Source organism: Gymnoscopelus microlampas (assembly GCF_963454915.1).
Source record: "Gymnoscopelus microlampas genome assembly, chromosome: 15".
Classification (NCBI taxonomy): Eukaryota; Metazoa; Chordata; class Actinopteri; order Myctophiformes; family Myctophidae; genus Gymnoscopelus; species Gymnoscopelus microlampas.
The window spans coordinates 40,424,065-40,450,236 of NC_139952.1; the positions used below are offsets into that span (position 1 = coordinate 40,424,065).

Here is a 26,172-nt window from a genome sequence, read left to right on the forward strand (position 1 = left end):
GTTGCTAGCTTGTTTGTCGCCTGGCTGTCACGCCCCGTGTGTGTGTGTGTGTGTGTGTGTGTGTGTGTGTGTGTGTGTGTGTGTGTGTGTGTGTGTGTTTGTGGGGCCGGTATGCGGTGAATTGATCCCCCGGTATTGAATAATGATTAACCCAGTTAGTTCGGTATTATGGAAACACTGTGTGCCTATTTCCGGGTGACGAACTCGGTAACATAACAAGCTGCGAGGAGGAGCGGCTTGCCTTTAAGGAATGAACACTGTAGTGCAGTGGATCTCAAAGTAGAATCCAGGGTTCCTTGGCTTTAGGGGGGTCTATATTGACCCTCACAAGTCTGTAACTCTGACTGTATACAAATGGAACCAAATGGACCCGTTAGGGTCCATTTTGTATACTGTCAGAGGTAAGGGCAAACCTTGAAATTTAAAAGTTTGAGCACCATTGCTGTAGAGTGTGTTGTGGATTTCCGGGTGGTTCTGTAACTTTAGCACATGGGAGAGCTGGTCAGCATTGCTTTTCAGTTAAAATTAAACAAATCTAGAGCTAATGGTCAGTGAGTGGGAAGGCTATTTGTTATCTTAATTTGTCGCTCAGCCCCTGGTCCTGTTGTATTTTCACCCTGTATGGCTTGGGAGTCTTGTTGAAGGGGGGTGTGTGCTAATGTGGAGGATTGCACACTGGTTTCAGCAGACCTGCGGTTGGTGATGGATAGTGTGAGAGACTGTGACTCTGCCAGACAGGTAATTACTGTGCATGGCTCATTGTAAAAAAAAAGTACTGCTTGTAATTTCCCTGTCTACTTTATTGCATGCTGATCTGAAACTCATAATCAGAAACACAAGGGGGGAGAGAGACCCTATATTAGAATACAAATTATAGCCCTCTCAAGACAACTTAAAACCACTGATGGTTTATGTGTGTCTAAAACTGATCACCAACCCCAAATGGCACTTGTTCCTAGTTGAAATAGGTGGATTTGTCATAGCATGTGTAAATGATTATCTAGCCCTTTGCCTTTCTCCCAGTGAATATGACCATTATTACCTAACAAATTGCCCATAGCAATGGAAGCGCAAAGTCACTCAAGTTTCATAACAAACTTGCCTGGACAACACTTTGATGAATGGCGGTTGCTATAGTAGCAATATACAGTATACATGCCTTTTCCCTGGTCAGATAAATTGGCTCAAATGTATTGTACATAAACTCACTCACTAGATGGATTTCTGTGTTGTACATGGGAAGAAACTGTTGTCTGTGTAACAGCCCAGGTATTATGCATTTGGACATAGCTACCAGAATACAGAGGTAGAGCGAGGTTTATCATAAATGGTCTACTGCACTGGTTCTTAACCTTTTCAGGCTGCGACCCCCAAAATAATCATATTTGAACTGGGGACCCCCCACCCTGACAAGCACTTGGAATTGTAGGAGTTGAGGCATTCAATTTTATCACAAGTCCCTTCAGCTATTCTCACATTTTGTGCCTTTTTTATATTATTTGACAATTTGGCCAATGTTTGACCATTTTTTTGTAGTACAGTTTGTTGATTACCTTTGATGCAGTTATGGTCCTATTTATTTTCTTTCTTTTTTTGTGTGGTACTAAAAAAGCCTTAAAAGTCTTTAAATTGTCACTTGACTGTCATCTGGAGACCCCCCAAAATAATGTGGGGGACCACCCTGGGGGTCCCGACCCACGGGTTGAGAACCACTGGTCTACTGCACATGGGCTGATTTATGCCTAAATTCACCTAGCTGGGCTTTGTAAAGGTCCTCTGCAGACTGTTGCTGTATCAGCAAATAAATGGCATTTATCCCCAGATACTGTACAGGTATATTGCCATAGAGAGACTTTGCCCAACTCCTGCTGGAGAACCCAGAGCTATTGTTAGGCCAGTCATGCATAATATTTTCCCACCTATAAGCATTTCTCCTGTACAGCGAAGCTTGGGACTTGAAAGTAATAGGAGGAAATGGCTTTGTTTTCTACGTGATTTTCTGCAGAAATCTATTTCCACCATGGCTGTGTCACTTGAGCTGAACTAGCAGAAATTTCCGTTTTCTCAAATGAGGCATCTCAGTTCCTGATTTATTTGAATATCTGCTATCAGTGCCTGTGTGTGTGTGTGTGTGTGTGTGTGTGTGTGTGTGTGTGTGTGTGTGTGTGTGTGTGTGTGTGTGTGTGTGTGTGTGTGTGTGTGTGTGTGTGTGTGTGTGTGTGTGTGTGTGTGTGTGTGTGTGTGTGTGTGTGTGTGTGTGTGTGTGTGTGTGTGTGTGGGGGGGGGGGGGGGTATGGCTTGAAGTGAGACGAGATGGCTATGTTTGCGTCAGTGTGGTCGTCAAAGTGAACCCTAATCTACAGCGATTGGGAGATATTGGCTCCATCTAATTAAAGGAGATTACTTTGTGCTTACATTTCTCATTCATGGAGGAATGATGCATTGAGATGGTTTTTGCAGATAAGACTGATTGTGTGCAGAACGTCATTCTGGACTGGTTGGAATAGGGAAACCGTAGACGAGTGAAAATATACTACCCTTTCGGTCTACAAGATTACTCTGGATACGTCACTCATCGGACAAGTGGCATTTTGTACCTTCTGTTTCAATTTAGGCCAGTTCAAAGAGCATAGCGGGGTTATTTTTTCTGACATGAAAAGCAGTTGCTCACTCCCTTTGTCTAACACAGTGGTTCTCAAACTTTTTCATGTCAATGATATGCATTTGGCCGCGGACCCCCATCTCAAATATTTTGTTCCAGGGACCCCCAGAAGCAAAGATTTTAGTTGCAAATGTAAAAAATATATATATATATTCAGTTTGCTCAAATTTTCACGATTTTTCTAAAATAGCAGATCTACAAGCTCATAGCGCGGCACTCGGTGCCGCGCTATGAGCTTGTATATCTGCTATTTTTGAATAGCCAAGTATAAAAGGTTAAACATTATTGTGATGCTATATTAACACATTTTGCCCCCCTGGAACCCCCCCAAGGACCCCTGGTCCGCACTTTGAGAACCAATGGTCTAACATATTGACCCAGTATGCCGCTGTGTGTGTGTGTGTGTGTGTGTGTGTGTGTGTATGCACACATGCTCAACGTCTTACGGTATCTCCCCAACAGGCTGTGGTGGAATGAGCAGTGTGTGTGTGTTGAAGAGGAAAGCAGTGCTCTGGCAGGACTCGTTCAGCCCCCACCTCAGAACTACATCTCCCAGCATGCCTGTGGTGCTGAGCAGCGGAGGACACGCCCCTCCGGCCGGGCAGACCCCCCAGGCCCCGCCCCCCAGCCAGCAGGTAAACCCGCTGGACACCACACCTAGTAGACACACGTCTGTCCTTTTATTGGGTCTGAGAAGAAGGGTATCTCTGTGTATGAAGTGTTGGCCTCCATATCTGGACTGGTGTCGTTTTTTTGAAAGCCACTATACCTTCATTCGACTATGAAACAAACTGTTAAAGTCATATCAATTTATGAATTAAATGCAATTTGTGACCAAATCCTGTGCACATTTCCTTGTTTGGGTTGAATAGAGCACCGAAGTCTGACGTAATTTACACATCCTAGGTTTGTCTACCTGGATCCACCCCCATTCTGAATCCCCATAGACGTATTCAATATCGCGTCAAATTAGAACTGTGTTCCAAAAATAAACAAATAACCCTGGCGGTTTGACTCTTATCGATATGAAGCATCAACTGATGGTGAGAAAACAAAGCACAAAGCAAATGTTACTTCCGCCGAATTAGTAAAATTTTCACCAGAAACAGACTGTATCAAATATAAGTGACTGACTATCATAAAAGATACAGAACCTCCTCCCTGACAATATCGCCGAGACAGTTTGTTTATTTGTGGACCACAATTCTTATATGAGACGATTCTATGATGACCCAATGTTATTCTCCATAGAGAAATTACTTTACGAACCTGGGGATGAACGAGTGACGTCAGGACTTCTGTACTCTATAACAACCCTGGCTATGTTGGCCTGTTGGCTTTTATAAATCTGTCAGGTACACTACTGTGTACCTGACCTAAGTGCTGTGCCTTTTGGCAGTAATTCCAGCATAACCTTTGTGTGTGTGTGTGTGTGTGTGTTTGCATGCATCCAGGGTGTGGCGGGTGCGGGGCGTTCCCAGGACGATGCTATGGTGGACTACTTTTTCCAGCGGCAGCATGGTGAGCAGCCTGGCAAACACCGCTGGCCCACCGGAGAAAACATCCATGACAGCAGCCAGGTGTGTGTTTGTGTCTTAACGTGTGCCGGTTACATTATGGGTATTATTATGGAGATGGGGGGTTTGTGCTCTCGTGGAGTTTGGATGTTACTCGGCTCAAGCTGAAAGAAATACTGGAAGTTTGTTGGGGTTGGGGGGAGCGCTAAATTTCATCCCCTCTAGTCTGAACTCTAGAGGCATTTTTTGACGATAGCGGCACTTATCCTCTATGAATTGATTGTTTGCGAGAAATTAAATGCTTGTTTATCACATTGATTGCCAAGATCGCATTGATGCGTTCTTTCAAATCCATCACTTGCATTGAAAACCACTAGTTTTCAGCGGGCCGAAGCCCCAAAATGTCGGATCGTGGTTGGAACTTTGTCGTTCCTATGGATACACAGATCCCTCCGCTAACCCACGGGGACTATTTTGTTTGTGTTTTTGGGACACAATGTCGGTTCCACGGCGTTTCAAATATCATCAGATTTAGGTAATTATACGCTGGCAAGGGGATAGAAAACTATGTTTAATATCTTGGCAATCAATGTGTTAAGCAGCACCTGCTCCTCAATGTTGTGGTCTAATGACCAGATTTGAATATGAACCAATAGCTGGTCATTTTTGCAGAACACAGGTTGTTTTTATTTTCAGCCCTTTGCCCTTGTATAACCTGCCTCCTGCGTCACCTCTGTGTACGTGTGTGTGTGTGTGTGTGTGTGTGTGTGTGTGTGTGTGTGATTACAGGTGCGGTCTATGGATGAGCTGAACCATGATTTTCAGGCTCTGGCTCTGGAGGGGCGTGCCATGGGAGAGGTGAGAAGGGGTGACGGATTGGGGTCACTAACTGCGTTGTTTTCTGGGCGTGCCCAGAGCCGCATGAGCTCAGCTCGGTGTTAGCAGTATGCAGTGGTGTAAATTAAAAAGTACTCAAATGTTTTACTTGAGTAAAAGTCTCAATACGGCAATGTAGAAATACTCTTTTACAAGTGAAAGTCATTCAAAATGCACTTGAGTAAAAGTACAAAAGTATTGGCATCAAAATATACTTTAAGGACCAAAAGTAAAAGTACACAATATGCAGAATGTCCCATTTCACAAGTGTTCAAAACATAAAAATCTTTTCTGAAAATAGCAGATGTACAGGCTCACTTGTGAGCTCTCTTGTGAGCTTGCAGATCGGCTATTTTCAAATAACCAAAGTATAGGGATGAAGTGGTTATTGAATGTTTTGTAATAATAATCCAAATCTACATAGTGACTAGTAACAAAAGTTTTCAAACAATTGTAGTGGAGTAGAAGTACAATATCTGCCTCTGAGATGTAGTGGAGTAAAATAATTGAAAATACTCCAGTAAAGAGAAAATTTATCAGACTTGTACTTAAGAGTAAACGTACTTAGTTACTTTCCACCACTGGCAGTATGTCTGAAGTACCGTAGCCTCCCTCTGACCTCATACAGTACGTCTGCCAGACAACAACTCATTAGTCTAAATTTGTGACCTCATAGTGATCTCTGAAAGAGATCTGCACAGAATCTGTTTTCTAAATTGGTCTCTCAGGAAGATAAACATGTCAACTGAACATATATTGCAGTTTTGTTTTATTAACCCATTAAGACCGGGGACGCATCTGCGTCTCATTTTAAGAGTTCTTTGGCTATTCAAAAATAGCAGATATACAAGCTCATAGCGCGGCACCGAGTGCCGCGCTATGAGCTTGTAGATCTGCTATTTTTGAAAAATCTTGAAAAAATATTTTCCAGATTTTTTTCAAAAAACTGTTGAGATTTTAGAAAATCTTTAAGAATGGCCTCGGGTCTTAATGGGTTAAAGCTGGACAGTATATTGATATCAATAATACGTGCTACTGCACCAGTATGTACTGTATAGTACAAGCTACTCATAGTTAGCAGTATGCAGAATAATGGCCATTATGCAAAAAATACTCTTGTTGAGTACAACACCCAAAAGAATGGGGAATATTCTTTTCATCATCATTATTATTATTATTATTATTGCACTCACAGTCACGTGACCACCAGGTCGTTGAGTTCGCCTGTGTCACCAGAGTGTATAGAGATATGAAACCAAGGGCAGAGGGAAAGAGGAGTCGCGTTCGAACCCAGGTCCTCACGCTCACAAGGAGCATACAGTATATGTCTGTGCACTAACTGGCTGAGCCACCAGGCACCCCATCAAACTAATTATTAATTGTATTAGTTACAGACTTGGCAGTTATCTCTGTCCTGCTATGACACCCATGAAAGAGGTTCATTGTTTCGAAAATGAAATCAGAAACTACCACGTTGCATTGTGGGATATACAGCACACACACCCATGAAGGTAACTCAGGTTGGTCAATTTGACCAGTGGAGTATGTCGTCATGGACCTTTTGGCATGCTGCTGGAAATACTCATGTTGTACACACTGCGTACTACTTGCTACTTTTAGCACAGATTTGATATGAATTTAATATGAGTTTTTAGAATATTTTATTATCTGTCCAACCATCTTGTGCTGTGCTCTTTTCTCTCTCCATTTCCTCTGTTGTCCTCCTCTGTCACTCTCCTCCTCCTCTCGCCAACTGGTGTCTCTTATAGCAGCTGCTGACCGGTAAGAAGTTCTGGGAGACGGATGACTCTGGGAAGGACGGACCAAAGGGCATCTTCCTGGACCAGTGGAGGGACAGTGCGTGGGGAGCCTCAGGTATGCCCTTGTCTGAAGGACCACCGACAGACCAGTTTTTAACCAGGATATGCGGTGAAGTCCACTGTACCTTTTTTGGCTTATGCGACAAAAACACGTCTCCATGGGGTGACTAATCGATAGAAAAAAAGGTAATTTTGGGGGTTAACTATCCCTTTAAGTGGTTAAGATCTCTGCCTGACCAGGATTTCGGGTCGGGTAGGGCTCAATTTGTCACATATTTCTCTGGCTCAAGGCGGGTTCGGGCTTTATATTTATATTAGGGGGCATTTATATCATATAGCCTTGGACTCGGCAATGATATCATACTCTTATGTAGTGCAGCTAAAACTTCAGCATTCTGTGTGCAGTGCAGCAGTGTCTGTACAGCCAGCCTACAAGGTTGAACGGCGTGTCAGCAACGTCATCTCAATGTGTGGCTCGTCTTTATGTCAATATTGGATTCCATTGGACGTGACACCAGGGTTGCCAGATCTGCTTATCATAATTTCCCCGCAAGATTTTTTTGGGGAAAATAGCCGACCTACAAGCTCACAACGCGTCGCGACACGTTGTGAGCTTGTAGATCTGCTATTTTCAAATAGCTGATGTATATGTTAAAGTGCTCATGTGACCCATAGTCGCTTCTTTTGGGCGCGTTTTCCTAGACCTGGTCGCTTGTTTCTCTCACAGAATCTGGCAACACTGGTCAGCGACGTCATCTCAATGTGTGGCTTGTTTTTATGTTTAATATTGGATTCCATTGGACGTGACGCCTATGTTGGATGAATACAACAGATCAAAGCTGACATCAATATTCTGACGGAGTAAATGCACTCTGTGTGAGTGAATTGACAGCTTGTAGAACAAATTAATTGGTGATTAGTTAAAATCCAATCTGAGAACTGCCGTTGGTCAGTTTGAAAAACAGACGGGGGGGGGGGGGGGGGGGGAGTAGGCCAAAAATGACTCCCGTTCTTGACGAATAACCAAACCTACATACAGTACAGTATATACGATTTAATGGGGAGAAAAAAGGCTGTTCAGAAAAATGTTGGGGCTGTATAATCAGGGTTCAGGCTTAATAAAAGGTGATCCAGGTCGTGTTCGGGCTGAATTTCGCCAGGCTTGGGCCGGACAGACCAAAAATCTAATGGGTGTTGACTGTTCCTATAACCAGCCGGTCAGCACGCCACTCGGCTCATAGACACCCAGCTTAAGGGTGATTGATACTTGGTCTCACAACGCTGCGTGCGACTTAAGTACAAATCAGGCGTTACTGGAGGCAAGGTCATAGTGAGAGGCAGGGCCGGTCTTCTATAGATGGATAGTTTTATTGTGTTAGACAATTGAATTACAGAACCCCCTTAGGTGTTGCAGAATAACAAAGTAGGAATAATAATAAAAAAGTTAAAGGACAAATAAACAAACACTATTAGAGCAACATGATAAATCCTACTAATAATATACAAGGTCACTAATCTATCCTAGTAATATAGTAATGGATACGTTATTGCGCATATGTCCAACAGTAGCAGTGCAATAAATAATATACAAAGTAGTGTATATTAAATGTGCTTTGCTTGTTATCCAGTTATTGCACACTGGGGCGTGAGGGGATAGGGGTAAAAGAAGCATTGTTTAATTGTACCACAGTACCGGGGAAGAAGCTGTTTTCCTCCTGGGAGTTTTAAGTTGCGATGTTTATATATCGTCCTCCAGACGGTTCAAGAGGTTGGTGGATGGTTTCTGTGGTGCGATAAGCTCATCAACTCCATCTTAAGCATGAGAACGGTTTTATCTGCCACTTTAACGTCAGTACCAGCAGCAATGTGTCACAAGAACATGAGGTCCTTAAAGGAGCATTTCACCCCTGGAAGAACTTACAGTCACTCAATGTTAATAATATTTGTAGTAGATAACAGTAGCAAAATTTTAAATTTGCACCCTATGGCCAGAAAAATATAGAAGTCTGTGTGTTTGACTGGACTGCTGCATTACTACAATGACCGTAATGCTTTGGGGCACTGCCCTTCTTTGTGGTGAGGGGAGGCTGCGTGCGGGTGTGGTCTACATTGTAGTCAGGAAATAAGGTGAGATAAAGAGACAACGAGTCAAATGACCCATATTGTCTGAGGATATGGATAAAAATCAAAAAATACAGATAAACACAAAAACACACCAGGATCATGTTTATGCGTCCTAGACCTAGATAAAAATAGGGGTTTGATGCAAAATCGGTGAAATGTCCCTTTAACAGGCGGTGTGTATGGGGATGGTCCGGGTTGGCCGCTCGCTGCTGATCACATTTATTTTGATTGGCGTCACAATTTAGAAAACGCCAGGTAGGGCACCCTAGTAGCTTGTGCAGTGAGTACATTCGTGCTGAGCCATTAGTTTGTTTTTTGGATTGAGTTAAGAAAATATAATTTCATATTTTATGATCTTACCCTGAACTGCTAATATTGGCTTGCTAGCTGACTATGGTGATAGCTGACTATATTGCCTGGCCAACATGTTATCCGAATGTCTACGGCATACCTCACAAGAAACAATCTGAATGCTGTGTTGTAGATATACGTCATCACTTGATTTTCAATGCCTCTTCCTCTGGTATGCTTTGTGGTATTGGAACACCGGAGCTGACTCTTCATTTGTATATATTAGTGGAGCTGACCTCTTCATTTGTGTATATTTGTGTATGCTTTTGCTCTGAGTTGAACACGCATGAGATTGTAATCGTGACTGGTATGTTTTGATCTACATAAAATATCGAAAGATAGTCTTCTGCAGATAGCTGCACCGTAAAAACCAACTGAAAACTCAACGTCGTTCATTTTACATTGAATTGATGGGACATTAGTCAATTATATTTTCCATATATTAACCATACCGTCACCAAGAAAACATCCGTTATTCAGCACTAATGCGTGTTCAATATATTTCTTCTTTCTCTCCGCTATTCAATCCGCTTGAGCAGAAATGATTCGAATCTTTACTGAGAACCATTTAAAGCCTTTTGTTAAAATTCCACTGAGAATCAGGGTGGATATATTGTGCTTCCACTATCTTGCCCTTTTGCTGGCGTTTTCCCAGAACCATTAGAAGAATGACAGTCTTCTGGCGGTTGTTCAGCACATTGCGCTGATCGTAAAGCGTGATATGTATGCTAATGGCACAGGACAGAAAAAAAACCTAGCTTTACTCCACAATATATATGACACCTCTAGTCCTCTCATTTGACCAGAGGGGCGGGCGGGCACCACCGCACAGTTTCACGACGGCGTGGTAAACAAGAGCTTGTCTGTCACTGGGTGAAACTCTTCTAAAAGGTTTACACCAGGCCAGGGGTCTTCAACGTTTTCAGGCCAAGGACCCCCTAGCTGAGAGAGAGATGGAGCAAGGACCCGCTCTATATATTGTATAAAATTGTGTTTCAGATTAAAACTTTTTTTGTTTAACTTGGTCTGCTCTTTTTTCCCTCTACACCTATACGTCTTAGCCAAAAATAGCCGATCTGTGAGCTTGTAGATCTGCTATTTTTGGCTAAAGTTCTCCTCAGAAAAGGGATGCTAGGGTTCAAGTGGTTAATGTAAAAAAAAATCATGTCACACAAAGATTTGGCGGACCCCCTGTAGTAACTCTGAGGACCCCCTAGCGGTCCCGAACCCCCTGTTGAAGACCCCTGGTTTACACTTCAAAAATAATAGCATGATTTGTTTAGTTCTTTTCTTTCATATTTCCTCCACACCACAGGATTATGTAAAGGCATTGTCTTATGCAGTGGTTCCCAAACTGGGGGTCCCCAAATTATTTTGGAGCGGCCCCCGGCATGATGTGACATGTTGTGACCTTTTCACTACTTATAGTGAAAAGGTCTAATATTGATTATAAAATTGGGCATAACCACATGAAACCCTAGGGTCCCTTTTCCAGGCATGTCACAAATCTACAAAAATAGATTGACAAACTCACAACATGCCACAACGCGGTGTGAGTTTTTCGGTGACGAGATTTGGCATAGACGGTGGGAGGCCCCCCAGTACAGACCCTTGGCGAGCCCTAGTCCAAAAAGTATACAGCGTTTAAGTGGTTGGGGTACCCCGGCCTACTCTCTAAAATATGTCGCAACACAGCCCAACACATTTTAATGGTTATTTTGTAGGGTAGCAGCAGGATCGAACATAAAGAAAAACGGTTACAATAATGTTTTCCTTTTTCTGAATTGTGCTGGAAGTTGACAGCCGCAGCCATGCATGTCTGTTGCTTCTGATTGAACCGGGGGGGGCCTCACAGAGTTGAAATTCCTGTGTGAGAGTGCATGTGTGGATGTTGCTTTTTACCCTGTGTGTGTGTGTGTGTGTGTGTGTGTGTGTGTGTACTTGTCGAATTTCTGTACGTGTACAGAGGTTAGAAATTGATTAAATTTCTCAGTCGAATTTGGATTCCATAGAAGTCGGCATGTCTTCTATGGAAGCATGTTGCGCCTCAAAAATAGCTTATCTACAAACTGTCAATGCGGCGAGAGCTTGTAGATGGACTATTTTCGGTTATTATTTAAGATTGGAGCATTTGAAGTGGTCAAACTAGCAATATGTTCAGAAGCGTCCTCCATAAAATCTTAATCTTCTCGGATATTTCATATAAAAAGCGAAGGTTAAAGCTTCAATCTGTGATTTCTTCACCTAGTTTGCAGTAGGTAGCAATATGACTAAAACCTCATCATTTAATATATTGTGTTAATTGTTTAGGAAACGGCGCTAGTGTGGGTGAGGGGGTGGGGAGGGGGGCTCCTTTCACACTGTTTCACAAATCGCGCATTAGGACTTCTTCAGATTGTATTTAGCTTTAATCCATGTGTTAACATTAGGGGTGTAACGATACAGTAACTGCATCGATGCATTGATTTAATTTCAACAATTGAATTATATAGATATGTAAACGGCAACATATTGTATCGTTTGACTTTGTATCGTTTTGCAATGCAAATAATTGATCGTATCGATACTGACTACTTGTGTGTTGTATTTAGCAATTTTAACCCATTAAGACCTGGAACGCATCTGTGTCACTTTAGATTTCTCTGGCTATTCAAAAATAGCAGATATACAAGCTCATAGCGCGGCACTCGGTGCCGGGCTATGAGCTTGTAGATCTGCTATTTTTGAAAAATCTTGAAACATTTTGTTTTAGATTTTTTTCAAAAAACTTAAGATTTAGAAAACACTTTAAAGAATCGCGTCAGGTCTTAACACATTGAGTGCCAAAAACGGTCCGGACCGTTTTTCATAATCCTAACATGGTGTGCCAAAAACGGTTATGGCCGTTTTTGGCCAAAAATATGAAGAAAAAAAAGATTTTTTTTTTTTTTTTTCCTTCACAGCACCAGGAGATATCATTTTACGAAGATTTAGACTCCAATCCACCTCCTGGTTGAGTTATGACTTCAAAAGCCTGTATCTCGGCTCCTGTGTACTTTTTGTTTTTACGATGTATTTTCGACTATTTTCAACTGGCTGCAACTATGGAACGGATTACCGAATGTTTTTAATATTTTTCCCCGGATTGTACGAGACCTCTATGTGTGTAATGAGGGGATCACCGTGAGGACGGTGATCACTGAAAATGTTTTGTGACTACTTGAAAAAGGTCCAAAAATGGTTAAAATTCCAGGCACTGGAGGTACCCTGTTTTGAAAAACCCCTGGCACTCAATGTGTTAATGGAAAGAAAAAAAAAAGAAGAGGGATTTAATTACTTTTCCGTTCCATATAGCTACACTTGGTCTATTGATAAATGTGTGTATTCTCTGTGTTCATGTCAAGGTGCGGGTTTGTCCATTTGTGTTCAAATAACGATGTCCATGTATTTGCCAGAGAATCACTGTGTTTACTTATTTATATCCACAATAATAAATGTTTCCCTTAAAAAAACTGCGCTATCCACACGTTTCACACAGATTTAATTCCTTTGCTAAATAGTTTCTGTATCGATTTTAAATCATTGTATCGTACCGCCATGAATGAACCTGAATATCGTCAACCATGTATCGCAGTGGTTTTCAACCTTTTTCATGCCAAGGACCCCTAAATTGATATACATTTGGCCGCGGACCCCCATTAGAAAATGTTTTGTGCCAGGGACCCCCAGAAGCAAAGATATCAGTTAATTTCCGCTATAAAAAATATAAATATTAAAAGATATGCACTCATGTTCAAGGTTTTTCAAAAATAGCAGATCTACAAGCTCATAGCGCGGCACTCGGTGCCGCGCTATGAGCTTGTAGATCTGCTATTTTTGAATAGCCGAAGCTAAGTGGTTAAAAATGATTGTGACGCTATTAACTCATTTTTGCTGGGGACCCCCTGGTACTCCCTCAAGGACCACTGGTGGTCCCTGGACCACTGGTTGAAAACCACTGATGTATTGTGATGCGTATCTATCGTATCGCTGTTAAAATGTATCGTTACACCCCTAGTTAACATGACGACCTCTCTGCCCCCCCCCCCCTCCCCTCGCCATCCCCAGATCACTCTGTGTCTCAACCCATCATGGTGTCCCGTCGGCCGGGCCAGGGCTTCCACGGCGGCGGCGGCGAGGTGGGCGTGGGCTCGGTGATGTCGCCGCGGTCGGAGAGCGGCGGCCTGGGTGTGAGCATGGTGGAGTACGTGCTGTCGTCCTCTCCTGCCGACAAGCTGGACTCCTGCCTCCGCAAGGGACCCTACGTGAGTCCCCCACCCCCCCACCCCCCCCCCCGCCTCATCATTTGTCCCATGAACCATTATAATACCTAGTTGGGTCTGGGGGGAAATAATGTGTCAAAATCCATTCAGATGTTGAGTTTGGAAAGTTTTTTTCAATGTCTTTCAACAGTGTAAGGAAAATAAATCTTCGCTGAAGTCGTGCAGAAGCCTGAGCCTTGTATATATCCATATTCTAACTTGTGTCTTTTTAAAAATATAATATGAACTCCCTACTTGATCATACTACAGCGTCACACTAAAGCATCAAAAGTAGCAGATCTATCTAGTGGTCGGGGCGGCCTGCCTGACCGCTCATCCTGGGTTCGAGTCCCGTTCCCGACGATCTTTGCTGCATGTCTCTCTTCCCCATCTCTCTCACTGTTTCCTGTCTCTCTACTGTAAACTGTAAATAAAGGCCAAAAAGACCCCAAAAAATGAAGAACATTTTGATCTATAAGCTTGTAGATCTGCTACTTTTGCTATTTTTTAATACTGAAAAGTAACAGTTTTGAACATATGAGGTGTCCACCCGCTAATTCTGCTACCACACCACCATCGTTTTCATTGGCTACACAGTGCACTTAATTGTCAAATACTATTTCGTCTCTGCATATGTCCAAAACTGTCACTTTTCACCATTCAAAAGTAGCAGATCTGCAAGCTTGAAACATACTTGCTTCGCGCCACATTCCGAGCTTGCAGATCTGATACTTTTGAGACTTTTGTATGACACTGTAGTATGAACAAGTAGGGCAATAATTTACGGAAAAACAAAACGTTAGAATTACGGAGATAAGAGGTTTCTGACAGCAACGATGTGCAAGTTTGAAAACGGGTGATGATAATCTATTCTGGGCACCACGGCTTGCCAGCGGCTGCTCAGCTCGGGCACTCGTGAGCCCCGAGGCCTCGCTTTCGGCACGCCTGCCTCGCTATCAAGTGATGCAACAATCACAGTGATGTGATGATGGGGTGTGGTTTTTGCTGGTGCGAATGGCACACAATGCAGTTAGACTTCTGGGCGCACGTTGCCAATCTTCTCCCTTAAACTCTGTTCCATCTGTCACTCTCTCTCTCTCTCTCTCTCTCCCCCGCTGTCCATCGCCGCCCTGTCTGTCCATCACAGTCAAATTGGAAAGTCACTGTGTGTCTGACGTTGTTGTCCTCCTCCTCCTGTCTGTCCTCCTACTGGCCTCGGCTTAATCTCACCCTCTGTGTCACGTACCTCTGCCAATCTATCTGTCAACACCTTGGTTATTTGTGGCCTGTGTGCGGATCTCTCACTTTCTCTCTCTCTCTCTCTCTAATTGGGTATGCCTGCTGCAGGGCCAGAGGGATGGAGAGGTGGAGGAGGAGAAGAGAGAGAAGCCCAAGGTGCCGTTCGAGGCGGAGAAGCTCAAGGAGCTGACGGAGGGCGAAGTTGACGTCATCAGCGACGTCATCATCAACCCTAACGGACTGCCGGTGCAGAACGGCCTGGACGTGGACGTCAAAGAGTTTGGGTAGGACGTGCATGCATGTTTATATTTCGTTGATGCCGGGCGATGTCTCCATATTCTACATCTTTGTGTTTTTGAGCGGTGTAGCCGCTCCTATAAGTGGGTTTGGGACCTATCCGTGGCAAACGTTTTTCTTTCCGTCGCAAAAATTTGTCTTTTGCTGTACTGTGATTGACTTTTGGTATTTTTGAATTTGAATCCTGAAAACTAACAGTTCTGGAGATATGACATTTCCACCCAACAGACAATTTTTATGATGATAATGTCGAAAACAATAAAACTATACATTTGTTCACTGGAAAAACTCCTGTAGCAGCTATAAATGCCGTACCACAGTTTATTCATACAAACAGTGAGGTTTTCCAGACTGCCCAGAGCTTTGTGGAAGCTTTGTGGTTTGTGTGTCATCTTGAACCTTTTTTGATCCAACTTCCAGAGCAGCATGATTGGGTTGAGGTCAGGTGACTAGGCAGATATCTCTTGCACAGTTTTGCGGTGTGTTTGGGGTAGGGATGCCATGGATGGCACCGATATTGGCCTACTTTTTTGTATTGTACCTCCTGCCAAATCTTTCGATCAAAAGGATAGGAAATCGAGGATAGTCCAAACAGATTATTTGATCGCTGTGCCGGTTTGGCCGGGCCGCTCCCAATGAACACAATCGGTGGGAAGCCAGGTGGAGAGTTTAAACTCTGTTGCTGCAGTAGTGACTCCTACAGGTTGTTCAGGGCACCTGTTAATCAGGGTTCAGAACTGAGAGGAATAGCATGTTCCTCCTTATGTGTTACACCCTGCCAGGGGAAACTCCTCATTGTTGGGTTAAAGGAAGTGGCTGGCAACCTCATGTCAAAGGTGGTTGATTGATTTAGAAAGATAGACCATCCCAATTGGAGTCACTAGAGGTGAAATGGTACACAAATCCTACAAATGGTCTCCTAAGTGGGCGTCGACTCACGGCAGATATCGCAAACGTCTGATGTTGGTACTAGATCCCACGAGAGTGTGTTGCTGAGACAGAGAAAGGTTGATAAATATTGTCTCTCTGAAAAAAAGCCATTTCAGTATGAAAATCTTGGGAAAATTGTGTGGCTTGTGACGATTGGGTACAATATTTAGTTCAATGACCATGGGGATAAAGACTGGTTCAGAAGCTGTGTTCACGTTCACTCTTTCCATTGGAAATAATATACTCCAACCTGCTTCTGGTCTCCTAAAGGGGAAACTCCTCATTGTCGGTGAAAGTGAGTGGCTGGCAAGTGGCAACCTCATGTGTATCAGAGGCAACCTCATGTGTATCAGAGGCAACCTCATGTGTATCAGAGGCAACCTCATGTGTATCAGAGGCAACCTCATGTGTATCAGAGGCAACCTCATGTGTATCGGAGGCAACCTCATGTGTATCGGAGGCAACCTCATGTGTATCGGAGGCAACCTCATGTGTATCGGAGGCAACCTCATGTGTATCGGAGGCAACCTCATGTGTATCGGAGGCAACCTCATGTGTATCGGAGGAGACATGTGGTTGCCTACACACGTCCCACATGACCAGCTGTAGGGAATTGATCACTAAATTGGCAGAAAGAAGAAAAAAAGGTTAGGTTATGGATTCACTCTGTGCCGTTTTTTATGCGTTTGATTTAGGCCGTTTTCAGGAGGACAGAAATCACTCTTAAGCCTCATTCACACATTTCCTGCTGCAACCTTGAAGTTACCTAGAAATAATGAGAACGCAAAGGTCTGACTCTGTAGGACCTGACATGTAATGGACTTAACACTTTCAGCTTCCTTGAGTTAAGTTGGTGTAATGTCCGATTCAGCCCAAATAGCTTAATGTATGATGGACCAGGCCGTTGTACCCAGTGAATATACATTGAGCAAATGGGCATGTTGATGACATTTCTATTGTCGAGGAGAGAAGAGCCTCCCAGAGGTGCTTTGGAGCAAGAGATTCTGAAATTGGAAATATTTTCACAGGTTCAAAATGCTTTGATCAATGTCTCACAACAAGCAAAACGTTATTAAAACACAAGCGATGTCTCTTTCCTACCGTAGCAAGGCAGGCAACGAGCTATAACCTCATTTTAATTTCAGTTGGTCCCCACGCACTCGACTCTACATAAAGACCAATGTTATTTGTCCTCGTTTTGATGAAAACAAGGTTGTAGCTCATTGCATTACTACGTTTGGAAAGAGGCGTTCATGTTTTAATAACGCTTTTGCTTATGAGCTACAGTATTGATCACGGATGATGTCTTTACTATAATAGTTGCAAGTTTCAGATAGACTGAATTGAATGTGTTTCAACACTCTTCGTCCTTATTTTTATGAATAAAACATATTTCCCCCTCTGTATGCCCATTATAAACATCTGAGTGTCTGAAATACACTTGGATCTTTACACAGTCCAGTGGTTTGATGTGTATAATGGGTGTGTCAGTGGGGTACTGCATGTCAAACATTTGGGATCCATGGTGCCGAAACCCCAAAACTGCAAATTATTTATATGGGCACAGAGATATTTGTTGTTTTGCTATCGGTGCTAGTCAGGATATGTCATGTTTGGGGTCATTGTCCTTCCAGACAGTGTTTCATCAGGGCCCACTTTGCATTCCAGCATGACAATGAGCCCAAACACACATCAAAGCTGTGCAAGAGATAATGGAGGAGGAAGGAGGCAGAAGGACTGTTGTCTGTAATGGAATGGCATGCCCAAGTCACCTGACCTTAACACAGTACAGCTGCACTGAGAGGAGTAATGTTCCCTATCGCACAGATAGATTTGGCGGACACCCTGTAGTTACTCTGAGGACTGCCTAGGGGTCCCGGACCCCCTGTTGAAGACCCCTGCTATATAGAGTCTAGAACTACACCTTCTGAAATCCAAGAACGGAAGCTGTTCGTCATTTTCATTCACGAAAAAATACTTTTTAAAATATCTTTTACATTTTATTTTGGAATTTCCATTTCTGATAAGCAGCAAGCTATATGTGCTTCGATTATTTCGAGTGGTTGCATCCTCTTTGATCCTCTGATCATTTTCAGAGCTTCCGTTGCTCCAGACTGTATGACGGAAGCATTTGAATATTGTTTGGAGGCAACAGTCTGGCTAATCTCCAACCAACTCCGAAACCACTGAGAAGTCCTGCAAGGGAGTAGGACATCATGGCATCGGTCAGAGAACTTCTCTGAGGAATGCCTAGAAAAACTTGCACAGTGTGCAAGACACCGTACAATAGTGATGTGCGGGTCGGGTTTTTTCATGACCCGCCCCGCCACGGAACCCAACCCTAGAGCCATATGAAATCCGTTTTATTTTTTACCCAATTCCGTTTTATTTTTTCCCAAATTCTGTTTTTTCCATTTTAATATTTCTGAATTCTGTATTTTGCTTTTTATGCTCATTTTTACCATAAAAAAAAGTGTCTGGTAAGTGGAAATGAATAAATGTTCAAGATATAACAGTCCATACATGGCCCTTGTTGTGTTATACGCAAAAATGTTCCCAAAATAATTCGGTGACTTCGGTCTGAGCATGCGCAAAATGGCGTCGCGCATGTATTATTGTTTCTATCGTCTTTCTAACACTATTTCTACGTGGATTTTACTGTTTATAAAGTAGGATGTGGCCATGCAAATGGTGGTGTCCCGTGGATTTGTAAAAATTCGCGGTAAAAAAAAATATTTTACCGCGATTTTTTTTTTTTTTCCAAATTCTGCAATATTCCGTGTTTTATTCCAATTCCATTTTTATTGGTCATTTCCGCGATTCCGTCCGCGATTCCGTTAACACGGATTTCATATGGCTCTACCCAACCCGCCTCAACCCGCCCCGCGAACCCATATATACATCTATGGCTCAACCCGCTCCGCGACCCGCGGTGGGAAAAAAAAAGATAATCATCATCATAATGGGTCAGATTTATATAGCGCTCTTTTAAGTACCCAAAGTCGCTTTAAATGTCTACAGTAGCACAACATTGTCATGGGCTAATTGAACAAGCATGTTGTTCAAAATAGGTTTGTTTTTTTTGACCCGCTGACCCACTCACCCGCAGCCCGCATAATTGCCTCTGAAATCCTGACTCGACCACCCGCGGGACCCGGTCGGCCCGCTCATCACTACTGTGCAACCTTTATAGCTGCTATGGGAGTTTATATATTTTTGTATCAATGTGTAGTTATTAAATTTGTCTCGGATATTTACATGCAATATTTATTTTCTCTAAAAATACTTTAATGTGTTATGTTATTGCTACTGTAAATGACTAAGGAAACACGATTATTTATCAAAAAAGGCTTTTCAAAAGCTAGGTGTTATCAATGTTTTGATGGGCATTCTATACACATACAGCGCACAGTCAACCACTGTTACAAAATCTGAACCGGTTTTTGTTCTCTTCACACCCGCAGTCGTCCACAGGGCAACATGCCACCCCAGGGACCCGAGGGTGACCACATGCTGGGAGGTCCCGGAGGAGTGGGGGCCGAAGGCATGGCGCCCCTGGGAGGCGGCGGAGGTCCCAAGCCTCCCGAAGACTTCTCTGGAGTGGAGCAGGGCGGCGTCACCATGGACCAAATGGAGTCTGTGATGGAACCGCTGCAGTTTGACTACAACTCCCAGATGCCCATGGACTCGGCCCCCACCGTGGGACTGTTTGACTACACCAACCAGCAGCAGGTACTGAGACACATGGTAGGACTGTCTCAATTATACAAACCTTTTAAGTTGACGATTCATTGTTATGCAAATACTTGTGATTAACCATTTAATTGTGTGTTTTTTTGTCATTGAACATTGGAACCTGTGAATAAAAATGTAATTTCTGTTTGCCTTTTAGGCTTCGTAATCAAAAATTGCACCGGGCAGATATGCCAAATAACTTGAATATACAAAGAAATTACTAACTTTAAAGCAAGCTACTGACTATTTTTCTAAACAAGGCATTGTGAGCTTATAGATTGACTATTTTCACAATTTTGCCCCTTTCTTAGGTAATATTTGGCCAATATAATTATAGCCACTATATATAGTATAGTTTTTGGCCACGCACCCCGATCTGAAAATGTTTGTGCCAGGGACCCCCAGAAAAGATTTATGTTGAAAAATGCAAAATCATTCAAAATGTTTCAAACGCTATAAAGATTTTTCAAAAATGGCACGAAGTGACACGCTGTGAGCTTGTACTGTACATCTGCTATTTTTAAATGGCCACGGTAACAACATTTTGCTGCCGACCCACTGGAACCCCTCCAAAGACCCCTGGGGGTCCCTGTCCGGACCCCACTTTGAGAAGCACTGGGCTATGACATCTATATTTAGCAACTTCCCGACGCGGAGCCATCCAGCCAGCCAGCCATAACATTGGGGGAGAGAGAGGGGGGGCACATACAAATAAAATGCAATAAATAACATTTCCGTGAGCAGCCAATGCTCAGGTTGGGTTGTTGGGAGGATCCCTGATGTAAATGATCGCAAACATTGGTCTCTATAGCTGTAGTGTTTTTTTGCGACCTGGAGTGGTGTCAAAATGTTTGATCCATCGTCTGTGCTTCTGTGCTTGTAGCTGTTTCAGAGGAACAACGCTCTAGCGGTGCAGCAGCTGACAGCAGCTCAACAGCAGCAGTATGCCCTGGCAGCAGCACAGCAGTCTCACATTGGTAAGTGTGTGTGTGTGTGTGTGTGTGTGTGTGTGTTTGTATTACTATACTTGTGAGGACCAAACGTCCCCACAAGTATAGTAGAATTTTAGGGATAGACGTTGTGAGGACCATTTTTCCTGGTCCTCGTGAGAAAAAAAATGTTGTTTTATGGTTGAAATCATTTTTAGAGATACGTTTACAATTAGAACAAGATTCAGGTTGGGGTTAGGTTCAGGATTGGACCTTTAGAGGTTAGGTTTAGGGAGTTGGGGTTAGATTTGAACCTATTTTATACTTAGTTGTGCGGCGATGTCAAACACCGAAAAATAGCCGATCTACAACCTCACAACGTGTCGCGCTGCGACACGTTGTGAGCTTGTAGATCGGCTATTTTCCGGCTTTAGACTTGCGGTTAAAAATGCCCCACAAAAATCATAAATCAATCATAAAATTGGCTTCCTAAAATGTTGATGTTCTCACAAGTATAGTAATACAAACGTTTGTGTGTGTGTGTGTGAGAGAGAGAGAGAGAGAGAGAGAGAGAGAGAGAGAGAGAGCTGGATAAGTAATCCATACTGCAGTCATCCGCATCAAGGCCTTTTTTTTCGGGTTGAATTGTACTACTAACCTCGTAGCGGATTAGTTTGATTTCCTGAATCAAATCCCCGTCCCAAGGAGAGAGGGGTTTGTTGTCGTTATTCATCTTTGTAAGACGCTGACAGCTTGTCACCTTGATGATCTAAATTGGCTAAGTTCAGCCTAATTGGGCATTGCTGTAATTTAATTAAGAGTCTGACTCAATCTGAATCCAATTACCCCATAACCAAATAACTGGACAGAAACTGGAACACGACTCAAAGTCGTGTGCCAAAAAAGCAAACATCAGCACTGTCAAAATTTCCTCTCCTTTTTTGGGGGGTTATTTTGGGGCTCACTTTTGACAGTGACAGTGAAGAGAGAGAGAGACAGGAAACTCAGCGAGAGAGAGTAGGAATGACATGAGTTTTTCAACACAAGCTGTACATGCGTTTCGATGTCATTCATAGCATTATCAGATGTCATGCCAGATGTATGAACACGCTGGATTTGTAATCGGCACCACAAGCAGGGAGTTTTGAGATACTTTTGGACGTACACCACCTGTTATTCGCTAATTGAACGCTTACTTATTTCGTCTATACCAGGGGTTTTCAACCGGTGGTCCGCTGACCACTGGTGGTCCACGGAGGTATTGCAGGTGGTCCCTGGCCATGCATTAAAAAAAAAAAACTCCTTACAGGAGTTCTTACTGTATGGTGTGTGTGTGTGTGATATGAAATGTGAGCTTACCATAATCACAGTAATCCTTAATCATATTCCATCATATTCAAACAAAATCACTTATTAGATATTATATTGATATTATAGCTATTTTCTTCAGCTCCCTGCGGTGCATGAACCCCCCACCACTATTGTGTGGGGTGGGTCTATGATGGACCCACCACGCATAATAGTGGTGGTCCCCAGGTTGCTCTTAGTCAGGATGGTTGTCCCTGGGTCAAAATCACTTGAAAACCCCTGGTCTATACCCTTAATGAAATAGCACTGTGGTCATCTCTTGTCCCCGCTCTTACATTGTCACCTCTAGTTGTGTTGTTGGGGATCATTTTAGGAACATTGTCTCATCTCTGTACTCAATGCTATGGGTTGCTCCTGTTGATGCTAGGAAGTGAAACTACGTAATTTACTTCTGTGGTTGGATTTGGTGCAAGTCAGTCTGGATAACGTTGCTTTTTTCCCTATATTAATGCCCTAGATGTAGATGATCATACTACAGCGTCGCACAAAAGTATCAAAAGTAGCAGATCTGCAAGCGCGAAGCAACACGTTTTGAGCTCGTAGATCTGCTACTTTTGAATCCTGAAAAGTAACAGTTTTGCACATGAGGTTTCCACCCGACAGAGACGACAAGGTTGTTGATTAAATAATTAAAATGTCTTATTACACGGCTTGGTTGGATGCTTGATTCTGATTGGCCAATCGCTGAATTCAGCGGTGTGTTATTTCTGGATAATGACCGATGAGCTCGATAACAGACCGCTGTCTAATCAAAGGCTCAGAGCACCTGCTCATATCAACCTGCGCTGCTTGATTTTATAGTGTATCCAACATGACAGCCATGTAAACAAACACACCATGTCATTTACAACTAAACATTTGAAGCAAGAAATAGACAATGCAGTAACCATCAAATACATGATTTGTTGTTGCTTATAATGGTTCCATAATGGAATGTGAAAGAACCCAAAAATATCAAATTGGCCAAATTTGAGAAACCATATCAAATATCTAGCCATTATGAATTAACAGGTTTTACCCATCTTACAAGAACTTGCTTTTTTTTATATCATCAGTCCTTCGATAAAAAACAGTCCCACCAGCTTTGTCACAAGCAGAAAGCTTCCCAGACCTTGACTTGTGTTTTAATTTGACACTTCACATTGCTTAATTCCCCAATCAGCATTTTTTTTTCCCTGTGTGAAATCTACTGGGTCATGAGTTCCAGATCAGCGTTTTGTGTGAAAACTACTGGTCATGAGCTAAAGGGGTAGTTCACCCAAGAAATTACCTTTTTGTTCTATCGTTTACCTACCCTTTGATGTCTTTGACCCACAGAGAATTTTAGTTTGTAAAACATTCCTCACAACGGTAAATCCAGAATCCAAAAATGGAAGAACATTTTTGATGAATCGAATTAATCAGAGACCCTACATAACAGCAAATAAATCCGTCCATAAACTCTGAAACACAGCTCATAGTGTGTCCCAAGTGTCTTCTATAATTTTGTATAAAGCTCCGTTCTTTGCTCGTGCATGTCATGGTTTGAGCCGGAAGTGTTAAAAACATTCATTTTGATCAAGATGATGTTTTTATCAGAGCTTTATACAAAATGATAGACATTTGGGACACACTATGTGCGGTGTTTTGGAGATCAACAGATTGTTGAGATAGTTTTGCTGTTAGATGGGGTCTCGGATTACTTCCATTCATTAAGTACTTTCTTCATTTTTGGATTCTTCATTCACCGTTAAGGAAACTATCTGAAAGACATCACCGGGTAAGTAAACGATAGAAATAAAAGTAATTTCTTGGGTGAACTACCCCTTTAAGCACTACGACCAAGATACACGAAAACGGTGCGGTCAAACAGTTGAACCTTGAACGTGGACTTTATTTACACAGACCAGATGGTGTCTCTCACCCATGCAGATGTACTACCAACATCCATCAAAACGCTATGGCAGCACTAGTAATTATAGCAATTTGTTGTCTGTTGCCCGTCTATGGTCATAAGGATTGCTTCATCTCGGATGAATGAAACTGGAACGGTGACAAGAAATTACAGAAGAAATACTTGTACCTATTTAGTTCTTAATGGCCGAAGTAGGCCAATTGTAGACTATTGAATTAGAGAATGCACCGCTTGTTGTTGACCAGCTTGAGCTCAATGCAAATGCTATAGAAGGCAGGTGACTACTAAGATGTAATTAAATAGCAGATGGGGCGTGGGGTAGCTGACATATTCCAACACACAGACTAAGCCGTGACATCCCAAGCTTATATCCTATCCACCACCTCAAGTCCATCCCTCGCACTGTCCCGTCTTTCACGGCCCCTAATTAAGCAGAAAAACACGAGGAAAGTGTTCTTGTTTTGGTCCAGTACACACTCCCTAACATAAAATTATACGTCAGCATGAATTGGATTGTGGTGTGCAATCCACAGGGAAGCTGTCAGAACCTTCCCTAAAACATCAGGGACAAACGCTCCACACGTCCCAGACTCCTCTGCCTCCTGGCTCCCAAACTGTGGAATGAACTCCCCATTGCGGTTAGAACTGACTCACTCCCAATGTTCCGCCGTAATCTGACCGAAGATTCACCTCTTCAGACTCCACCTTAGCCTGTAGCACTTTCCGTAGCACTTGTCCTAGCCTTCACGACGTTCAGTCTGATTTTTTACCTAGTTACCTTTATAGTTTACCTATAATCCTAGATGACTATTTCTATACATTTGATGTATTACCTTGTGTTTTCATTGCTTACTGTAAATCATCTGGATTAACTAAATTGTATGCAGGTGAATGTAACAGAGTTTGATCAGTGCAAGTGTTAATCTTTCAAAGATTCAAAGAGGTTTTATTATTTTCCTTTCTTGAATTTTGGATTATGTAAAACTGCATACAGCACACTGGCTGTCATTAAATCATGTTGACCAGCAGTAACATTTAACCACTTTCTACCTGGCTTCCCTATTTTGGGCATGTGATTATAGGTGAAAGAAATATATATATTGAAAATAGCAGATCTACATTCTCACATTCCGTCGGTTTGCGACATTTTTGTAAGCTTGTAGATTGGCTATTCGTCCTACAACGGAAGCATATAGGGCATAAGTGGTTAAAACATGTCTTTATTTATAAATGATACGTTTGGTTGTACAGAGCCAAAGTTGAACCCTGGTAGTATAGTGTGTTTTGTATGCATCCCCCCCCCCATCTGAGCTCCAGTATAATATGCTGAATCAATACTTCTCAAAGCATGATGATGACACATTTGCAATCTAAGGCTTAATTTAAACTCTAGTCCCACGACGGTGTCCCTTGTTGGGGGGGCCACACCGTTGTACTATGGAGCATAAATTAGGCTTAATTGACTCGCTGATACAGTCCTTGAGCCGAGCTTCAAATTGTGCGTAGTGGTCCAGAACGTTTTATGGATGCATATCGTCACTGTTGGTGGAAAACTTGCATGTCCAAAAAAAAATACTTTTCAGGAAATGGAGGACCTGTGTTTCGACGGATCCAATATAGTAGTTATTATGTACTGTAGTCACGAGCTCTTGTTAATACTTTTAATTGGTTCACAGGTCTGGCTCCAGCGTTCGTGCCCAACCCGTACATCATCAGTGCAGCTCCGCCCGGGACAGACCCCTACGCAGCCGGACTGGCGGCCGCGGCTACACTGGGTGAGAGAGACACACACAAGTGAAGAAAAAAAGAAATGTCTGTCCGCACACGATAAACTGCTCTCCCGTCTTTTTTTTATTTTCAGCCTTTAAGACCGGGAAAGCATCTGTGTCATTTTAGATTTCTTTGGCTATTCAAAAAAATAGTAGATATACAAGCTCATAGCGTGTGCTATTATCAAAGTCCAAGTTCATGCCAAAAGATTGTAAAGTTTTTACTTCATGAATCCAGTTCAAGCCTCCCTTTTGAATAGGAAAGATTCACAATCTCCTCCCCTGCGTGTTTTATCTACCTTCTCCAATCTAGCCAGCTTGCATGAAATGAGTGGCAACTGGACTGTGCATATTCTGAGTTCTAATGTCACTTTGATGTTC

At 42.7% G+C, this 26,172-nt stretch overlaps 1 protein-coding gene across 9 annotated transcripts in view; it reads left to right on the forward strand.

Annotated features, from left to right (window-relative positions):
* The window catches only part of pum1 (pumilio RNA-binding family member 1), a 56,169-nt gene that overhangs the window by 773 nt on the left and 29,224 nt on the right, over window positions 1–26,172 (forward strand). For 3 of the 9 annotated variants that reach the window (XM_084079634.1, XM_084079636.1, XM_084079637.1), the window contains exons 2-10: window positions 3,125–3,297; window positions 4,117–4,242; window positions 4,969–5,037; window positions 6,825–6,930; window positions 13,437–13,633; window positions 14,978–15,153; window positions 19,561–19,843; window positions 20,715–20,808; window positions 25,699–25,797. In XM_084079634.1, the coding sequence (XP_083935760.1) occupies window positions 3,136–3,297; window positions 4,117–4,242; window positions 4,969–5,037; window positions 6,825–6,930; window positions 13,437–13,633; window positions 14,978–15,153; window positions 19,561–19,843; window positions 20,715–20,808; window positions 25,699–25,797 (1,312 nt within the window). In that variant the 5' untranslated portion in view covers window positions 3,125–3,135. The remainder of the gene's footprint in view (window positions 1–3,124; window positions 3,298–4,116; window positions 4,243–4,968; window positions 5,038–6,824; window positions 6,931–13,436; window positions 13,634–14,977; window positions 15,154–19,560; window positions 19,844–20,714; window positions 20,809–25,698; window positions 25,798–26,172) is intronic. The other 6 variants (XM_084079638.1, XM_084079639.1, XM_084079635.1 and 3 more) reach the window with 3 other exon arrangements.